Genomic DNA, 14,779 nt, shown 5'->3' with positions numbered 1-14,779 from the left:
GAAGTAGTATCTTTAAGATTCCCCTTTTTATCTTCATTGTCTGAATAATCTCACTTTGTATATGCTTTTATGATGATAGTTTAGAAGTCAGGTAAAACATAAAATTTATTATGGGCACATACATCCAGTTTTAGATTTAAGAAAACCAAACACACTCTGACATAACTTTATAGGCAAAAATTAATAGGTCAGATTAAACCATCTCCAAAGTCACTCTGTGTGGATTTCACTTTTCTTTTATTGTTCTGGGGAAAGCTGTTGCTTCCAGTTTTACCAAGGTCATTTTTCATCCAACAAACTTAATATAATTAGTATCAATTCTGCATTTTGCGGAGCTCACATTGGAAGTTATTAACTGTGTTTCAAGTGGTGTGTCAGAGAAAGCAAGGGCAGAGAGTAATCTTTTCAGCTTCAAAGGCACAGTTGATGACTTTAGTTCACTGGTTAGTGAAAAAGACATGCATTTTTTATTAAAGGTGTTAGCAATAAATTTGAAACTAGAAGCATTTTTCTCTCTTTTTCTTTCCTTTCCTCATTTTTACTCCTTGACAGAATTGTTTCAGTCTTTTTTAACATCTCACATGACCCTGGAACAGTTGCTTTAGTTACCCTTCCTGTTAACTGCAATGATGCCCAGTTGTATATTTCTGCTTTTACCCATTAAGCAATTCATCAGTATCCTCACAACACAGAACTTATCAAAATCTGCCTTGCACAGTAACTTCAGGAAAAAAGACCTCCATGTTTGCTGCCATTATCTTTAATCACCATGGAAATCTCTCCTTAAGAACAAATAAATCTGAAATTATGTTAGACTTGTGCTTTGATATAAATACAGCATCAACAAAACATATTCAGTGGAAACTATCTGCCTAATCTTTCTTCTTCCTAAAATGAATGTACTATATTTCCCTTAAAAATCATCACTGAAGGTATACTAGACAATTTAGATGCCTACACAGCAAACCAAATCAATCAGAAGTCTTAATAGTCTTGTAAAGACCATAGAGTCGATTCTTTGAAATAAAATTTGAAGTACACTTGCAGAGTTCTCTTTACAATAAACATTCACTTCTGAGAAGAACCAATACACAGTTGTTAACATCAGAGAAATTTAAGTGAGAAACAACAATCAATTTTGTAACAATGAGAACAGCTAACTACTGAAAAGAAACATCAAGGGAAGATATGGACTCCTTTTTTTTTTTTTTAGGTCTTAAGTCTAGATATGTTCTGGTAAACATTCTTTAACAAAATAAAGGTTTCTGATCCTCATTATAAACCTATATGAGTGGAATCTATATAAGGTTTTAGCTTGACTGACCTAGTGACTCCCTCTGGACTTGGTAGATCACAGATCTTAATCTATGAATAACTTCCTAAAGTGCATACAGTCTACTGAATATTAATGAGACTAAGTATGTAAGGTACTGTTGTGGTGTAACCCATCAGGTAGCTAAGCATCACAGAGTCATTTGCTTGCTCATCCCCCTCCCAGTGGGGAGGAAAATTAGGAAAAATCAAAGCAGAACTTGTGGGATGAGAAAAAAAAATAAAGAGGAAAAAAAGATAATAGCTATAATACATATGTACAAAAAATAAGTGATGCACAAAGCAATTGCACACCACCCACAAACCGATGACCAGACAGTTTAACCAGAATTAATCACAGAATCACATAATTGTATGGGCTGGAAGAGATCTCTAGAGATCATCTAGTCCAACCCTCTGCCCAAGCAGCTCCCTAGCCCAGGTTGCACAGGTAGGTGTCCAGGAGGGTCTCGAACATCTCCAGAGAAGGAGACTCCACCACCTCTCTGTGCAGCTGTGCCACTGCTCCGTCACTGCACTGGGAAGAAGTTCCCATGCACATTTGTGCAGAACTTCCTGTGCTTCAGTTTGTGGCCATTTCCTTCCTTGTGCCCACCCCCAGACCCCTCGCTGTCAGGACAGAGAAGTGAAGAAACTAAAATGTTCTTGGCTCTGTACAGCAGTGATTAGCAACAACTAAAACATCAGTATGTTATCAACACAGTTTTTCTTCTAAAGCCAAAACATAGCATCATAGCAGCCACTGTGAAGAAAATCAGCTCGGTCCCAGCTGAAACCAGGATAGGTGCTACAAACAAGAAACGCTTCCATTGAAGAAATTATTCACAGATTTGCTCCAAACCTCACAACCACCTGTCAACTATGCAGGATAAACTCAATTAATCAATTTGCAAGCCAGACTGTCTGTAGAGCTGTAAAAACTTGATGCCAAGATTCTCTTGTAATCAATTGCATTCTGGCCCTTAAAGCAGCAGGTATGAGGCAAAAATATCTACAAATAATTAAACTGCTTTGGAAGTAACAAGATTACTGGAGTATGGAAACTTACAAGCATTGCTGGAGTATGATGTTAGTACGAATAATGTAGTTTTTGTGCCTCATTTACATCTGACTGCTGAAAATGACTACATATTCATAAAATGTAGGAAATGTTATGACTGAGATCAATTCTCATTTAGAGCTCAAAAGACAATGGCCAGTATGACTGCAGTCCTGAGTACGTATGGTCTTTGATGTTACACTTTATGCTGAGGTCTGGTACTGATGCTTTCGGTATTTTACAGGCAGCTTTATGAGAGGCTTTTGCCTCCGTGTTACACACGGAGGCTGGGCAGGAATGCCAACACCCTGCAGTTGGCAGCACCTAAGGCTAAAGCTCATGATGAATTCTGAACCAAGGATTTTCTTTGCAGAAAGCAAGCATCCTTCCAACAGAAGAGACTCTTAATTTGGAAAACCTGTAGCACTGTTAGCTTACAATGGAGGCTGTCAGACTGCATAATTCATATGCAGTAGGAAAAAAATACCAGCGTGATCAGAAGCTCAGGTTGGGAATGTTTGAATTTCTGACGCGTTACTGAAGCCTCTTAGGAGCTCAGCTATATAATGGAATCTTTATCAGAACATCAAGCAATTGTGATACTTATCTGTACACTGTTGCATTTTGGGTTAAGTAATAATCCATCAAGGCTGGAAATCACGATGTACTTTTTAAGTTGCATACTTCATTACTGCAAGCTGACAGCTGGACGGATTTGTTAGCGCTAGAAATATTTGTTCCAGACACAAAGAACAGGTTCCTAATACATAATATTATGATATTTCCTTTCTCACAAATCTTCACTGTGCCTATTTTGTAATTTATGTCTCATGTTTATAATGTTCACTTACATGGCAAACTGTCAACAGTATGAAATCTCTTTATTTGTGCTAGAATGCAACAGCTTCACTTCAGGAATAATATGACCAAATAACAACGATATCCATCTTCACCTTTTATCATGATATCTACTAAGCAGAGAAGATTGCAATTTTCTAAATTTCAAATGTTTTTGTTTTCGTTTGTTTGTGATAAAAATTGAAAAACCCATATATTTCATGGCAAATGAGGAAACTAGCTTCATGTAGGTTCATGTTGGCAGAATTTTAATTTGTGGCCAGACTGGTTTAGTGCAATTTGCATTGACCAGAGGATTGCTCTTAGATTGATATTACAACTATAAAGGCTATTTTAACATTATCTGAGAACTGGGACTTTCACACAGAAATATTTGGTTTTGATTTTGGTCTGTTCACCATATAATCATGAGAATATTTCCATTTTTTAGCATGGTGGGGGTTCATATTTAGTTTCACAGTGTACAAAAGGGTACTTACATTCACAACTTCAATATATGGCTACTTACTGCCCCATCTACTCTATGCCAAAAAGCAAAAGCGTCCAAAATTCCTAATATCTTTCTAAAGAAAAAGATGATATTCATATTATTTTTTCAGCTCTGGTTTGAAGCTAACATGTGTTTGGTCTAAGATCACCACACATGTGAGCATGTACCCATGAAGGGCGTGTACATCATGACCACAGTGGTGTAGGGGGACTGGGGAACCAACTGCCTGTGGGGACTCATGCTGGAGCAGCCCACTCCTGAAGGATGGGCCCTGTGGTACAGAGCCGTGGTGGAGCAGAGCTTGAAGAACTGCATCCTAAAGGAAACTCAAATGGGATCTGTACAGAAAAGAGGGAATCCACACTGGAGCAGGTACAGTGAATGACCATGGAGGAGCAACAGAAATGAAGCATTACAGACTGATCACAGCCCTTGCTCCCTGTTCCCCTGTGCCAGCTGGGGAGAAGAAGCAGAAAAGGGTGAATGGGGGAAGGTGGTTTTTTTTTGCTTTTTAGTTCTCACTGCTCAAGTCTGTTACTAGCAACAGACAATAAATTATGTTAATCTCCCTATGCTAAGTCTTACTTCATATAGAGTCACATAGAAACATAGAATGGCCTGGACCACAACGATCATCTAGTTTCAAACCTTCTGCCATCAGAAGGGTCACCAACCACTAGACCAGGCTGTCCAGGCCCACATCCAGCCTTGTCTTGAATGCCTACAGGGATGAGGCATCCACAACCTCAATGGGCAACCTGTTCCAGTGCATTACCACCTTCTGAGTGATAAAATTCCTCCTAATATGTAACCTAAATCTTCCCTGTCTTAGTTTAAAACTAAACACTGTATCCATGAAAACACAGTCATTTCCCCTACTGTTTATATCCTCCTTCAAGTACTGTAAGGCCACAGTGAGGTCTCCCCAGAGCCTTCTCTTCTCTAAGCTGAACAAGTCCAGTTCCCTCAACCTTTCCTCATAAGAGAGGTGCTCCAGCCCTCTGACCATCTCAGTGGTCCTCCTCTGGACCAGTTCCAAGAGCTCTGCGTCTTGTGCTGGGGGTCCCAGACATGGAGGCCACTTTGCCCATGGCAGCAAGTGATTATCCTTAAGGAATAAGTGATTATTATCCTTATCTCAACCCATGAGCCTTTTTCAGCATATTTCCTCCCTTTGCTCTTATGAAAGTGAAAAAGCAGTGTGGTATTTAGCCAGTCATCAGTGTGAAACTACCAAAATCATAAACAAGCTTCTCTCAAATGTTGTCCTCTTGCTCTCAAGTTACATCGGATATCTGCTTTGGGTTTCTCCAGGGTTTCTCCTCCCTGTTGCACAGAAGCCTAGGATTTGGCCAAAGAGCAAAATGTTTGCTGATGAGTAGAGGCTATACACAAACATAGCTGTGGGGTTCTCCTTCCAGTATCAGAGCACTTAGTAGCAGAGGACAAGAAAAAGAAAGCAGACAGTGTTATGCTCCTGGATCTTCCATCAACACTTTCTGGATCTAGTGGACCTTGGGAGACTAGGCACAATTTCTCCCTAGTCTACTCTATCTTGTCCATAGAAACAACAAGGTATGGAGTGGCACGTTTTAATTCTGGTCCTACTATAATTTGGTTGGAGATACTTGTTAGGGGAAGTTTCCCAGCTGCAGATTTGTAGCCTGTTGATTTTTCTTCTAGGTAACAGGTACTAATTCTGACTAGATACTGCTCTGAATGTTTCAAGACATAGGTAAAGAGGCTTATAAAATAAGTTTGGATGTGATCTAAATGAAGTTTGCTACGCTTTATTAATTCACCTTCTAAACAATGGGGCAACAAGCAGAATGAAAAATTAATCCAATTGAAGAAATCATCATAGTAACAACAGATAGCAGTAGTTGCAAAAGGAGAGGTAAAAACTGGAATATCTGATGGGGAGAATTATAGTCTAAAGAACTATCCAGACTTGCATTGAACATCAATTTATTTGATCTATTGGGAAATCCAGAAGTTGCATAAATCAGAAAAAGATTATTATAAGAGAAAGGAAAACGAGAAAGAAATAAAAAACTGGAAAGTAGTAATTTTGTTATCTGGTTTGAGTAAAAACAGGCACAAATTAGTTTTTATGATGCTCTTACAGCTATAAAGTAGTATATAAAACAACAAGCTTTTAGCATGCTGTCATGCAAAATGCTTTTAACATTAGACAATGATTTTATTTACTATCAGAGTTGAATGCAAGTAAACATAAGCACCTATGCCTAAGATATAACTCTGTCATCTCCCTTGTCCCTCACATACCTTTTGTCCCATCTATATCTTTTCCTTGCTTTGCTGTTTCTTTCTCGGTCTGTTTCTCAAAGCACTAAGCTACGAAGGCTGCTCTGAAAGCAATACCTCCTATTTTATGATGTTGGCCCAGGATATCAAAGGCAGATATTGGTGGTATGACAGTAGAGGTTGAACCTTTCCACCAATATTCAGCTACATTTTGTTGCTGTGAAACAGATGGCAACAGAGGGGCACTCTGACAAAGGGGCTTCTGACAAAGGTGTGTCACTGAATTCCTCCATATGGAAAGAATGGCACCCACTGACATTCATCAAGGCTAGCTGAATGTTTATGGAGACCAATGAGAAGTGAACACAATGAGGGGTGGGTGTTGCATTTCAGCAGTGACAACAGAGACTTGAAATATAAGCCACATTCCAGTGGGCCATGCACAGCTGTCACACCATGAAATGAAGAACATCTCAACCAGCTCATATGCATGAGTCTGCTAACAGTAGTGACTATGCTGAAAAATATTGTTTTGTGGCTGAGAATTTGCTCTATCCAATAGTGTTATTGTGCTCTTAGTATCTGCTGCTGCTTCCATGGTAATAAACAGAGGTCACGGGTCACTTTCAGAGTGACCTACATATCTTCATCAGATTATGTGAAAGAAAAATGAAGTCACAGGCAAAAACTGCTAACATTTAACATTCTTTTGATAAGAAAAGAACTGAAGAATATAAGTATTGTCCAAATAATTTATGCATTTTAACCACCTATAAATGAAACAACTAATTGGGTATTTTTTCTTCTTTTCTCTCATGAAGACAACAGAAATTGGACAAAAAGAAGGTAATTTTCTAGCTAGGATTGTTGTAATTTACACTATTAAATAGGAATATTCACATGTTCAATCTACAGTATTTATCAAAATAATCACACTCTCAAATCTTTTATTAACACATAATTAACTTTCCTTCTAAATTTAGTTCTCCACATATCCTTTAAGAAAGCTTTCTTACCAAAGTGTTAAAAGCAAAGATTAGAATAAAACAGTGATTTAACAATGATCTTTTTTTTTTTTTTAATTTTAAGTTTATATATGAATGTGTGTGTTTATTGACTTTGTGAACAAACTGACTATTAAATAAACTGACTTTGTAAAGCAACTGCCTGGGAGCAACTTCATATCTCTGTTTTGTGCAATGCTTTTATAGATGTTTTTAGAGATTGCTATATAAAGCTGTGAGCATTCTGGCACAGTCATTACAGAAATGAGTCAGTTGAGACTGACTCACTCTGATACATGGAACAGAACTGAGTGGATCTATCTTTTGAGTTTGGAATGTTCTTGAAATGTGACTTTTATACCTATTAGTGTGTGTAGGAGGGGACAGTGGAGAGCTGTAAGCTTTCAATCTTCAATAAGTCAAAATTATTAAATTTTATAACCTCTGATATATATTTTTTTCTTGCCAGGAAAGAGATTTAAATGAAAAAAACCTTGGGGAAGAGGGAAATGATTAACATAATGCTAAGCCTATGAGAAGGTTTTATGTATGTTTGTATGTCTAAAGAAAGAGAGCACAGGCTTTTATTTCCTGTGAACCCAGAAGAATGAAGAGTTATGAGTGGAGGTGACTTCCATACTGCTAACCTTGCTGTCTCTTTACCTATAGGACTTTGAAGGATTGACACAGAATCATCTAGATTAACTTTATATTAAGAAAGGATTTCTATGGGAGAGGGATCCCTTTTTCCACTCTTAGGAGAAAATCACCAATCTTCTTTGCCTCTTTCCATTAATAAAAACAGAACAGATTCACACAGAGCTTTAATAAATAATGTTACATAAACCTGATAAAAAGGAGATTTTCTATACCATGCATAATTATTTCTTCTTTAGGCTCCTTGAATTGTTTCTATTAATACATTTTATTTTGATTTTGTTGTACATTCCTCAGCATGGTTATTACACTTTAAGATACCCTTGACAAATATATAAAAGACAATACTCTTCTCTGAAATCAAATTGTGTTTATACTTTTAAGTTAGTAGGTAATGTACCGGTAAAATAATAATTAATTCCTGAAGGACTGAACATAAAAGCAAGCATATGTTTGTCTGAGAAAGTGAAAAGTTTGACTGAAGATGATGTTTATGAATTATCATGCTGTTATCTAACTGGATCAGTAACTTTTTCTCATGCTGTTTACTAAACTCCATGCAAATTAAGAAAGAGATGGGTCACACAGTTCCAGGAATAACTGGTGATGATTTGGATGTTTTCCCCATTAATTCAGGCTTCTAGTAATGAGAAGGTAAAACCATCATTATGTAAAATGCCTTAGATTTAAAGGCTTGCTAGGATTCTTATATCCTATAGTATATTTCTGTAATGGCATTTCTTTTGACTAGATGTAACATATCCTCAAGGTGGACCGTGTAAGAGTCTTGCAGAACACAGGAATATCCTGTGAAATTTACCTGAGGTGATTCATAAGTATCTAGTAATAATTATTGAATAGTGGTAATGAAATCCACTCAGCAAGAATATTATATCAGCTACTGGAAGTCCATTTGAAAGATATCTTGTATGTTAGAAATCCATTTCAAAGATTAGTATGTTATAACCCTATGATGTGGTGTAAACTTCTGTTTCTTTAAAGTATGATCAAATAAAAAATAAGAAATGAAGATATAGAGAAATGCTATATAGAAAAAGCGTCAAAGGAAAATACATTCAGTCAGAAGACAGTACTGAATACCTGACCTCCAAGTTGGTTCTTAAGCAACTTTTATCTCTGGTGTGTAGGTGCTCCAGCAATGTAAACAAGGTTCAGTTTATCATTTCAAAATTGACAGAACACTGCCCTCATGTCATTTGCTACAGGTTTGTGAACATTATTTATGAGTCCAATAGAGATGGGTGGTGGCAAGACCTAAGGAGAGCATCTTGTCCTTTTCCCTCTGTAATTAGCATAAAACATTTTTGAAGAAAGTAAGTCTGATAAAGGAAAATCTAGAATGTAAGTATCTACACTGTGCCACTGCCTCCTCTACATTTACAAAGTTTCCCCAATAAATGTCTTTGCCACTAATGCAGAGGATTAATTGCCTGATTGAATCTAGAAGTTAGCTCTTTCAAAACTATTTCAAACTTCCTATCAAATACAAGCTGTTCAAGAAACAGCTTTCCTAAAACCCTTTGTGCCTCAGATTATCTGACCAAGTTATTGAAAGATTTAAGATTAAGTTTATTATTAGGATTAATTAAGATTATTAAGATTATTATTGTTAAGATTATTATTGTTAAGAACTTATCTACCAGTTCCTTGAGTTTGAAACAATCTAATCTTCTCAGACTAAACAATCTAATCTTCTCATTTTGCTGTATTCCATTTCTAGGAGAATTTCTGATCTTTTAGTGATTGATCACTTTCTCCTGATTTCCTGATTTCCTTTTTCCTTCCACTTTCTCTTCAGTAGTATCTATTTGTTACTCTAGCACAACATTGCATGATTTATAATATATATTAGAGCAGAAGCCAGAAAACTGTCTTCTTTTCCAGCTCTTTTTATCGGGGGGCATGCATATGGTGAAAATGAACACTTCAGAGATGTGGAAATTCATGTCCTAACTGAAAACTGGGAGGGAACACAATACCTGAATCACATTGGTACACTAAATATACAACATATCACAGATACAGCTGAGTTATGATCTCATGACATGATCACAGAACAAAACAATCAAGGACAGCAAACACAAACACAGAACACCAAGCACTTTGTCCTTCCAGAATACAAGCTCCTAAAATGCTGGGAAATTTCTGCTGCTTGACTCAAAACACTCTCATTAAAGATATGATTATCTCTATAATTCAGTTCCTTTTCCAAAAATGTTCCTCTTACTCAGGGCTAAGAGCCCTTGGAGCACTTGGCTGTTTTCCATGATCTCCTCTTTTTTTTTTTTTTTTTTTTTTCTGGAGACAAAGGACATCCTTTTTATTTTCACTAAGATATTTTTTCAGACTCTAAGTAATACTGAAGCTTAAAAAGAAAATTTCAAGTCTGACATCAGTTTATTACATGCAGGCCACAATATTAACATATAAATGCTCAATGGAGGGAGGAACTGGATGATCTGATACCATAACAGACTTTATAAAACAGACTTGTATTTATTTAGCTCAGCTTATTCTTACAAGTTAGGTTGGTCACTGCAATTGCCTCATAATGATGCTTCCAGAAACAAAAGATTTCATAGCATTGTATTAACTTCCTTGGAATAGCTGTACCTCATCATGTGAATATGGCACTGTAATAACTGAATATTATTTCCTCTCTCCTTGCTCAATGAAAACCATCTACAGATCACACAGGAACTGTCTCCCATTTCACATAGTGTGAGAGACATATTAACTATTCCTTAACCCCAATATGATGACCTGTGAAACCCTGCAGACACATCTTCACTGTTGAACAGTTTTTGATGAGTCACTGAATATAACTGTAAAATTAAGCTTTCACTCATAAAAAAGCAAAACAATACTAGAAGCATTAAAAAAGTAGAAAAAAGAAAAAACAACCAAAGTTAGGAACACCTTTAATTTTAAAAGAGTAACAGAGGTTATAAAATATGATGCCTCTTTGTTACCAAGCAGGATTGCATCAACAGTAATTCCAATGCAAAGACACTTATCTTGTTTTAAACATTAGCACCCAAAATAACCAGTCTTAAAAGGTCATGTTTATTTAAAAATAGCTTGCTTTCATTTTGCATTCAAGTTAATTTACTAACCTTAAAAAAATTAAATGCAAATGTATACAAATAATTTAAGCATCCTGTCAAAGTTCACACACATACTGCTAACGCAATTAAGTATTCAAGGTCATAAGTAATTTTCCTTACCCATGAACCATCACATGGATAATTCTATTAAATTTATTTTGAACTCAAATGTTTCAACTCTCTCTTTAGCAATTTCTATTCTTTTTAAAAACCAAACCTATAATGTCCTATTTATAATGTGCTTTTAAGGCCATAACAAGGAAGCATACTGTACCTCTGGTGCTGATGGCTGTTGCCGATGTGGTTGTGCTGGTTGTTAAGGCTACAGTGGTTGTGACTGTTGCAGTGGTAAGGGAGGGGATGACAGTAGTGGGAAGCAAAGTGTTGAAAACATCTGGTGAGTGGAAAAAAAATATAAAATAAAATCATATCATGCAAACAAAGGAGAACCATAATAGTGGTTTAATTTGTAAATACAAGAATGTCAAAAATGACTAAATTAAAACATGATTAACACAAATTATTACAGGTACAACAGCGGTACCTTTAAATTCTTGACATTATATCACTCTCAGTTTTTATAGTCAGTGTGCTACATACAGAATTTAAAATACTGTTAAAATGACCAAGTTTCCACAGATCTGGAGAGTGAATGTTTAAGTGACAAGAATCCATTTCTTCACTGAGCCATTTTAAATGTCTCATATAGTAGAAACCATATGCAGATGAAACATGCTGTGTCAGAGTGGGAGATGAAAGAACAACACCATCATGCTAAAATAAACACACATGTGTTAACGAGAAATGGCTGTATGTTAAAACACCCACTTTCAGACAGACTCAATGGAAGGAAAAAGGGGAGAAAATGCTACTAACTATAAGAGCTGCTTTTTCCGGATTGCTTTTCTTCTTCCCACACACTTGTTTAAGACACAGTTGTCTGCTAAGATCTAGAGCAGAGTATATTTCAAAATCTTTACCCTAATTAGTAGACAGTCATCTTGCAAGCATTCTTAATACATACATGTTATCATTAATATATAGCTTAGAACTGAAAAATCTGAAAGGCCAATTACATTACTGTTAGAAAGTAAGTATACAAGTCAGAAAAGATACAAGGCCCTGATGACAGCATCCTGCAAAACCCTTCAGCTTCTGATCAAATACAGGTATGCCAAGCACAGGCAGATGTCACTTCATTGCAGAGGAACCAACAAACTTTGCAGAATGTTCCTGTACAGAGCAGAACATAACCAGGTGTACAGATAGAAAATACTTTGATTACACTGCCAAAAGCAATAAAGACTGATATCACTTTGCTTATAAGGTGATTGCAGGTTTTAAAGAACAAACAAACAAAAGCCCTGAAGAGAACTACAGAAAAGCACTTCTGTGAAGAAGTAAAAAGCATCTGACAATTTTCAGATTATTTATACCACAGCTTTAAAAGGAAAAGACTAGTTTCTCATCAATTGATGGTAAGTAAGCCATTTCACACTGATTTCAGGTAAAAACATTTCTGAAGGGTGCTATTCAATGCAATGCAATAAAGGAGCACAAACCTGACCCATGATCTATCTTCCCTTGCTGTGGAAGGAAATGCAATTGGTGTCTGAGTCCCATCAATTCCGACTAAAATCAATTGAAGCTAAAGCAGCTCAGCCCTTTACAGTATTGGGCCCAACAGAAGACATTTCAGAGACAGGGTTCATGAGTTCAGCATAGCATAACTATTCCCTTAAGAGTTCAAATTATAATGTTTGCCTTATTTTCATGATGGATGACAAATTACTTTGCCACTTAAAAAGTTTCCTTGTCAGTTAATAGCTATGAGTCACCTGTATTATCACTCTGTATTATTCTGGTTTGGATGAACATCAGCATTATTCCCTCCAGAACCTATACCAGTGGGATTACCCACTTGGAAATCTTCAGAAAATGGCATGAGATCTCTCTTTGTCTACTGTACACTGATATTTATATCTGTTTTGTAGTGTGAAATATTAGAAACTAGGAAAATTAAAACAGGTTTTTCAAAAAAGCCAGCGTAGCCACATTAATCATCAGGAAAAACTGCCACAATACCTGGAATATGAGTACCACAATAATTAAACAGAATGGAGCTGAAAAATCATTAGAAATAAATTAACATTTAAAAAAACCATATAAGTCATATGTGCTGAACTATGCAATTTCTTTTCATAAAGGGAAACTTCTTAGATAAGTATCTTAAAAATAAAATCAAACAGGGAAATAAAAATACCTCCTTCATAAGAATAGTAAATCCTTGTTTATTAGAAAAGCTTTACAAATCAGTTTTGTACACAAAGGCTAATTAATGTGACTTATACTTCCCATAATTATCTTTCTTAAATACGTTATTTACTTAATACTATGCAATGGCGAGTCAACTGCAACTGGCAAGTTACAGTTTTATGAACCAGTTTTTTGTTCTACAAACACACTGTCTACCCAGTTTACCACACAGTAGATTACGTGAATTTAGAAACTCACTGTTTTCTGGTTTCTCTTTTAAATGAAACATTTCCAGCAAGATTTATTATACTAAAATAAAACCTATGTAAGAAACTGAGTTTGGTTAACAAGAACTAGAAGATACAAGTATTTTAATACAGATACAATAGGTTCCCCTTTTCTGATCACATCAAGAGTAACAAAAACTTGCACAGAAGTTAGTTTCCTGATTGAAGTCACTAACTCTGAGGCAAAAAGCCAGTGTGGCAGCTTGTCAGAAGACTCAAAGAAAAACATATTTCCTCAAAGGAAATGTAAATGCAAGGAACAGGACTGGCTTTGCTTCGTTTTTTTTTTTTTTTTTTTTTTTACCAGAGAAAGGAGAAATTCACCATGCAAATAACTGCAGCTGGTCTGCTTTGCACATAGCATTACAGCTATTTGCTCTCAATAACCAAAAAAACAAGACAGGAACCAGAATCAGTCAGGCAAGCACGAAAAAAACTAAGTTTAATGTAATCAATTGTTAACTGATGAGTATGTCATGGGAGAGAAAGTATGCATAAAGTGATAAAACAGCTAACTGCCCTGCCATCAACAGATTTTGGAACTCTTGCATCACATTCTATCCTTAAAATCTATTTGGGGCAACCTAAACCAAGATGGAGATTACCATTCTAAATAGCACTTGGGTACCACAGTCATGAAACTTACTTATTTAGGGCTGCCAGTCCTACTGAGTCACTGTGACAGAAAGGCTCTTTATGAGTTTTTTCCAGGAAAATTTATGGGTTCATGAGAAAACCTTAATGTCTTTGCCTTGAAAATGTGTTTTTTGTTGTTGTCGCTGTTGTTTGCTTTTTGTTTGTTTGTTTCTTGCATGAAAGAATGCAGAATGTGGCCCTCAAAAGAAAGAATAATAATGTGCAGCACCCTTCATTTTCTCCTCATTTATTGAAGATGTGGGAGGTAAGTGAGTTTGGTAGCTCCAAAAATCAGACAGATTGCAAATATAAACTGTAATAGAGTTATATATAAACTAAAGTTATATATAAACTATAAACAGAGCACAGGCTTCTGTTTAAGGCATATGAATCTCCATCAGTATTTTAAAGAGGGTATACTATTCCGTTTAAATGTCAGAAAAAGGTATTATGATTTGACTACTTCTAGTTCTACACAACTTTTTTTGGCACTGTTTTCACTTGGGGGCACACTTACCATGCTTCTAGTGCGGTGGATCCTTGTGTTACCCACACTTTTCAGCAGTTGCTGAGAAACACAAAAGGGCTACACAGCTTTGATCTCTCCTTGAGCTCTCTCTCAAGAAGTATCCCAATAGCATGGATTTGCAAACTTCAGTCCAGCAAATGTGTGTTGCAGAGATATTTAAATCTATTTTCTGGCCTTGCAGTTTCTGAATCTGGTTGTACAGAATGTTCAGCCAAAACCAAATTTTTGTTTATGACTTTCACGCTCCTAAATACTGAGGATCACTATGACCAAGGGACCATGTAGAATGGAACTT

General features: G+C 36.2%; 1 protein-coding gene across 2 annotated transcripts in view; it reads right to left on the bottom strand.

Annotated features, from left to right (window-relative positions):
* Nucleotides 1–14,779, bottom strand: part of CADM2 (cell adhesion molecule 2) — a 603,584-nt gene that overhangs the window by 34,971 nt on the left and 553,834 nt on the right. The window contains exon 9 of one of the 2 annotated variants that reach the window (XM_065741859.1): nucleotides 11,051–11,170. The exons of the other annotated variant lie outside the window; for it this stretch is intronic. Within the exon in view, the coding sequence (XP_065597931.1) occupies nucleotides 11,051–11,170 (120 nt within the window). The remainder of the gene's footprint in view (nucleotides 1–11,050; nucleotides 11,171–14,779) is intronic. 2 annotated transcript variants of the gene reach the window in all.

The sequence above is a fragment of the Cyrtonyx montezumae genome, unplaced genomic scaffold, assembly GCF_038088225.1.
Source record: "Cyrtonyx montezumae isolate F1298 unplaced genomic scaffold, pur_monq_1.0 scaffold_3, whole genome shotgun sequence".
Lineage (NCBI taxonomy): Eukaryota > Metazoa > Chordata > Aves > Galliformes > Odontophoridae > Cyrtonyx > Cyrtonyx montezumae.
The sequence above is the reverse complement of the archived record's forward strand: the minus strand, read 5'-3'. Positions and strand labels throughout refer to the sequence as shown.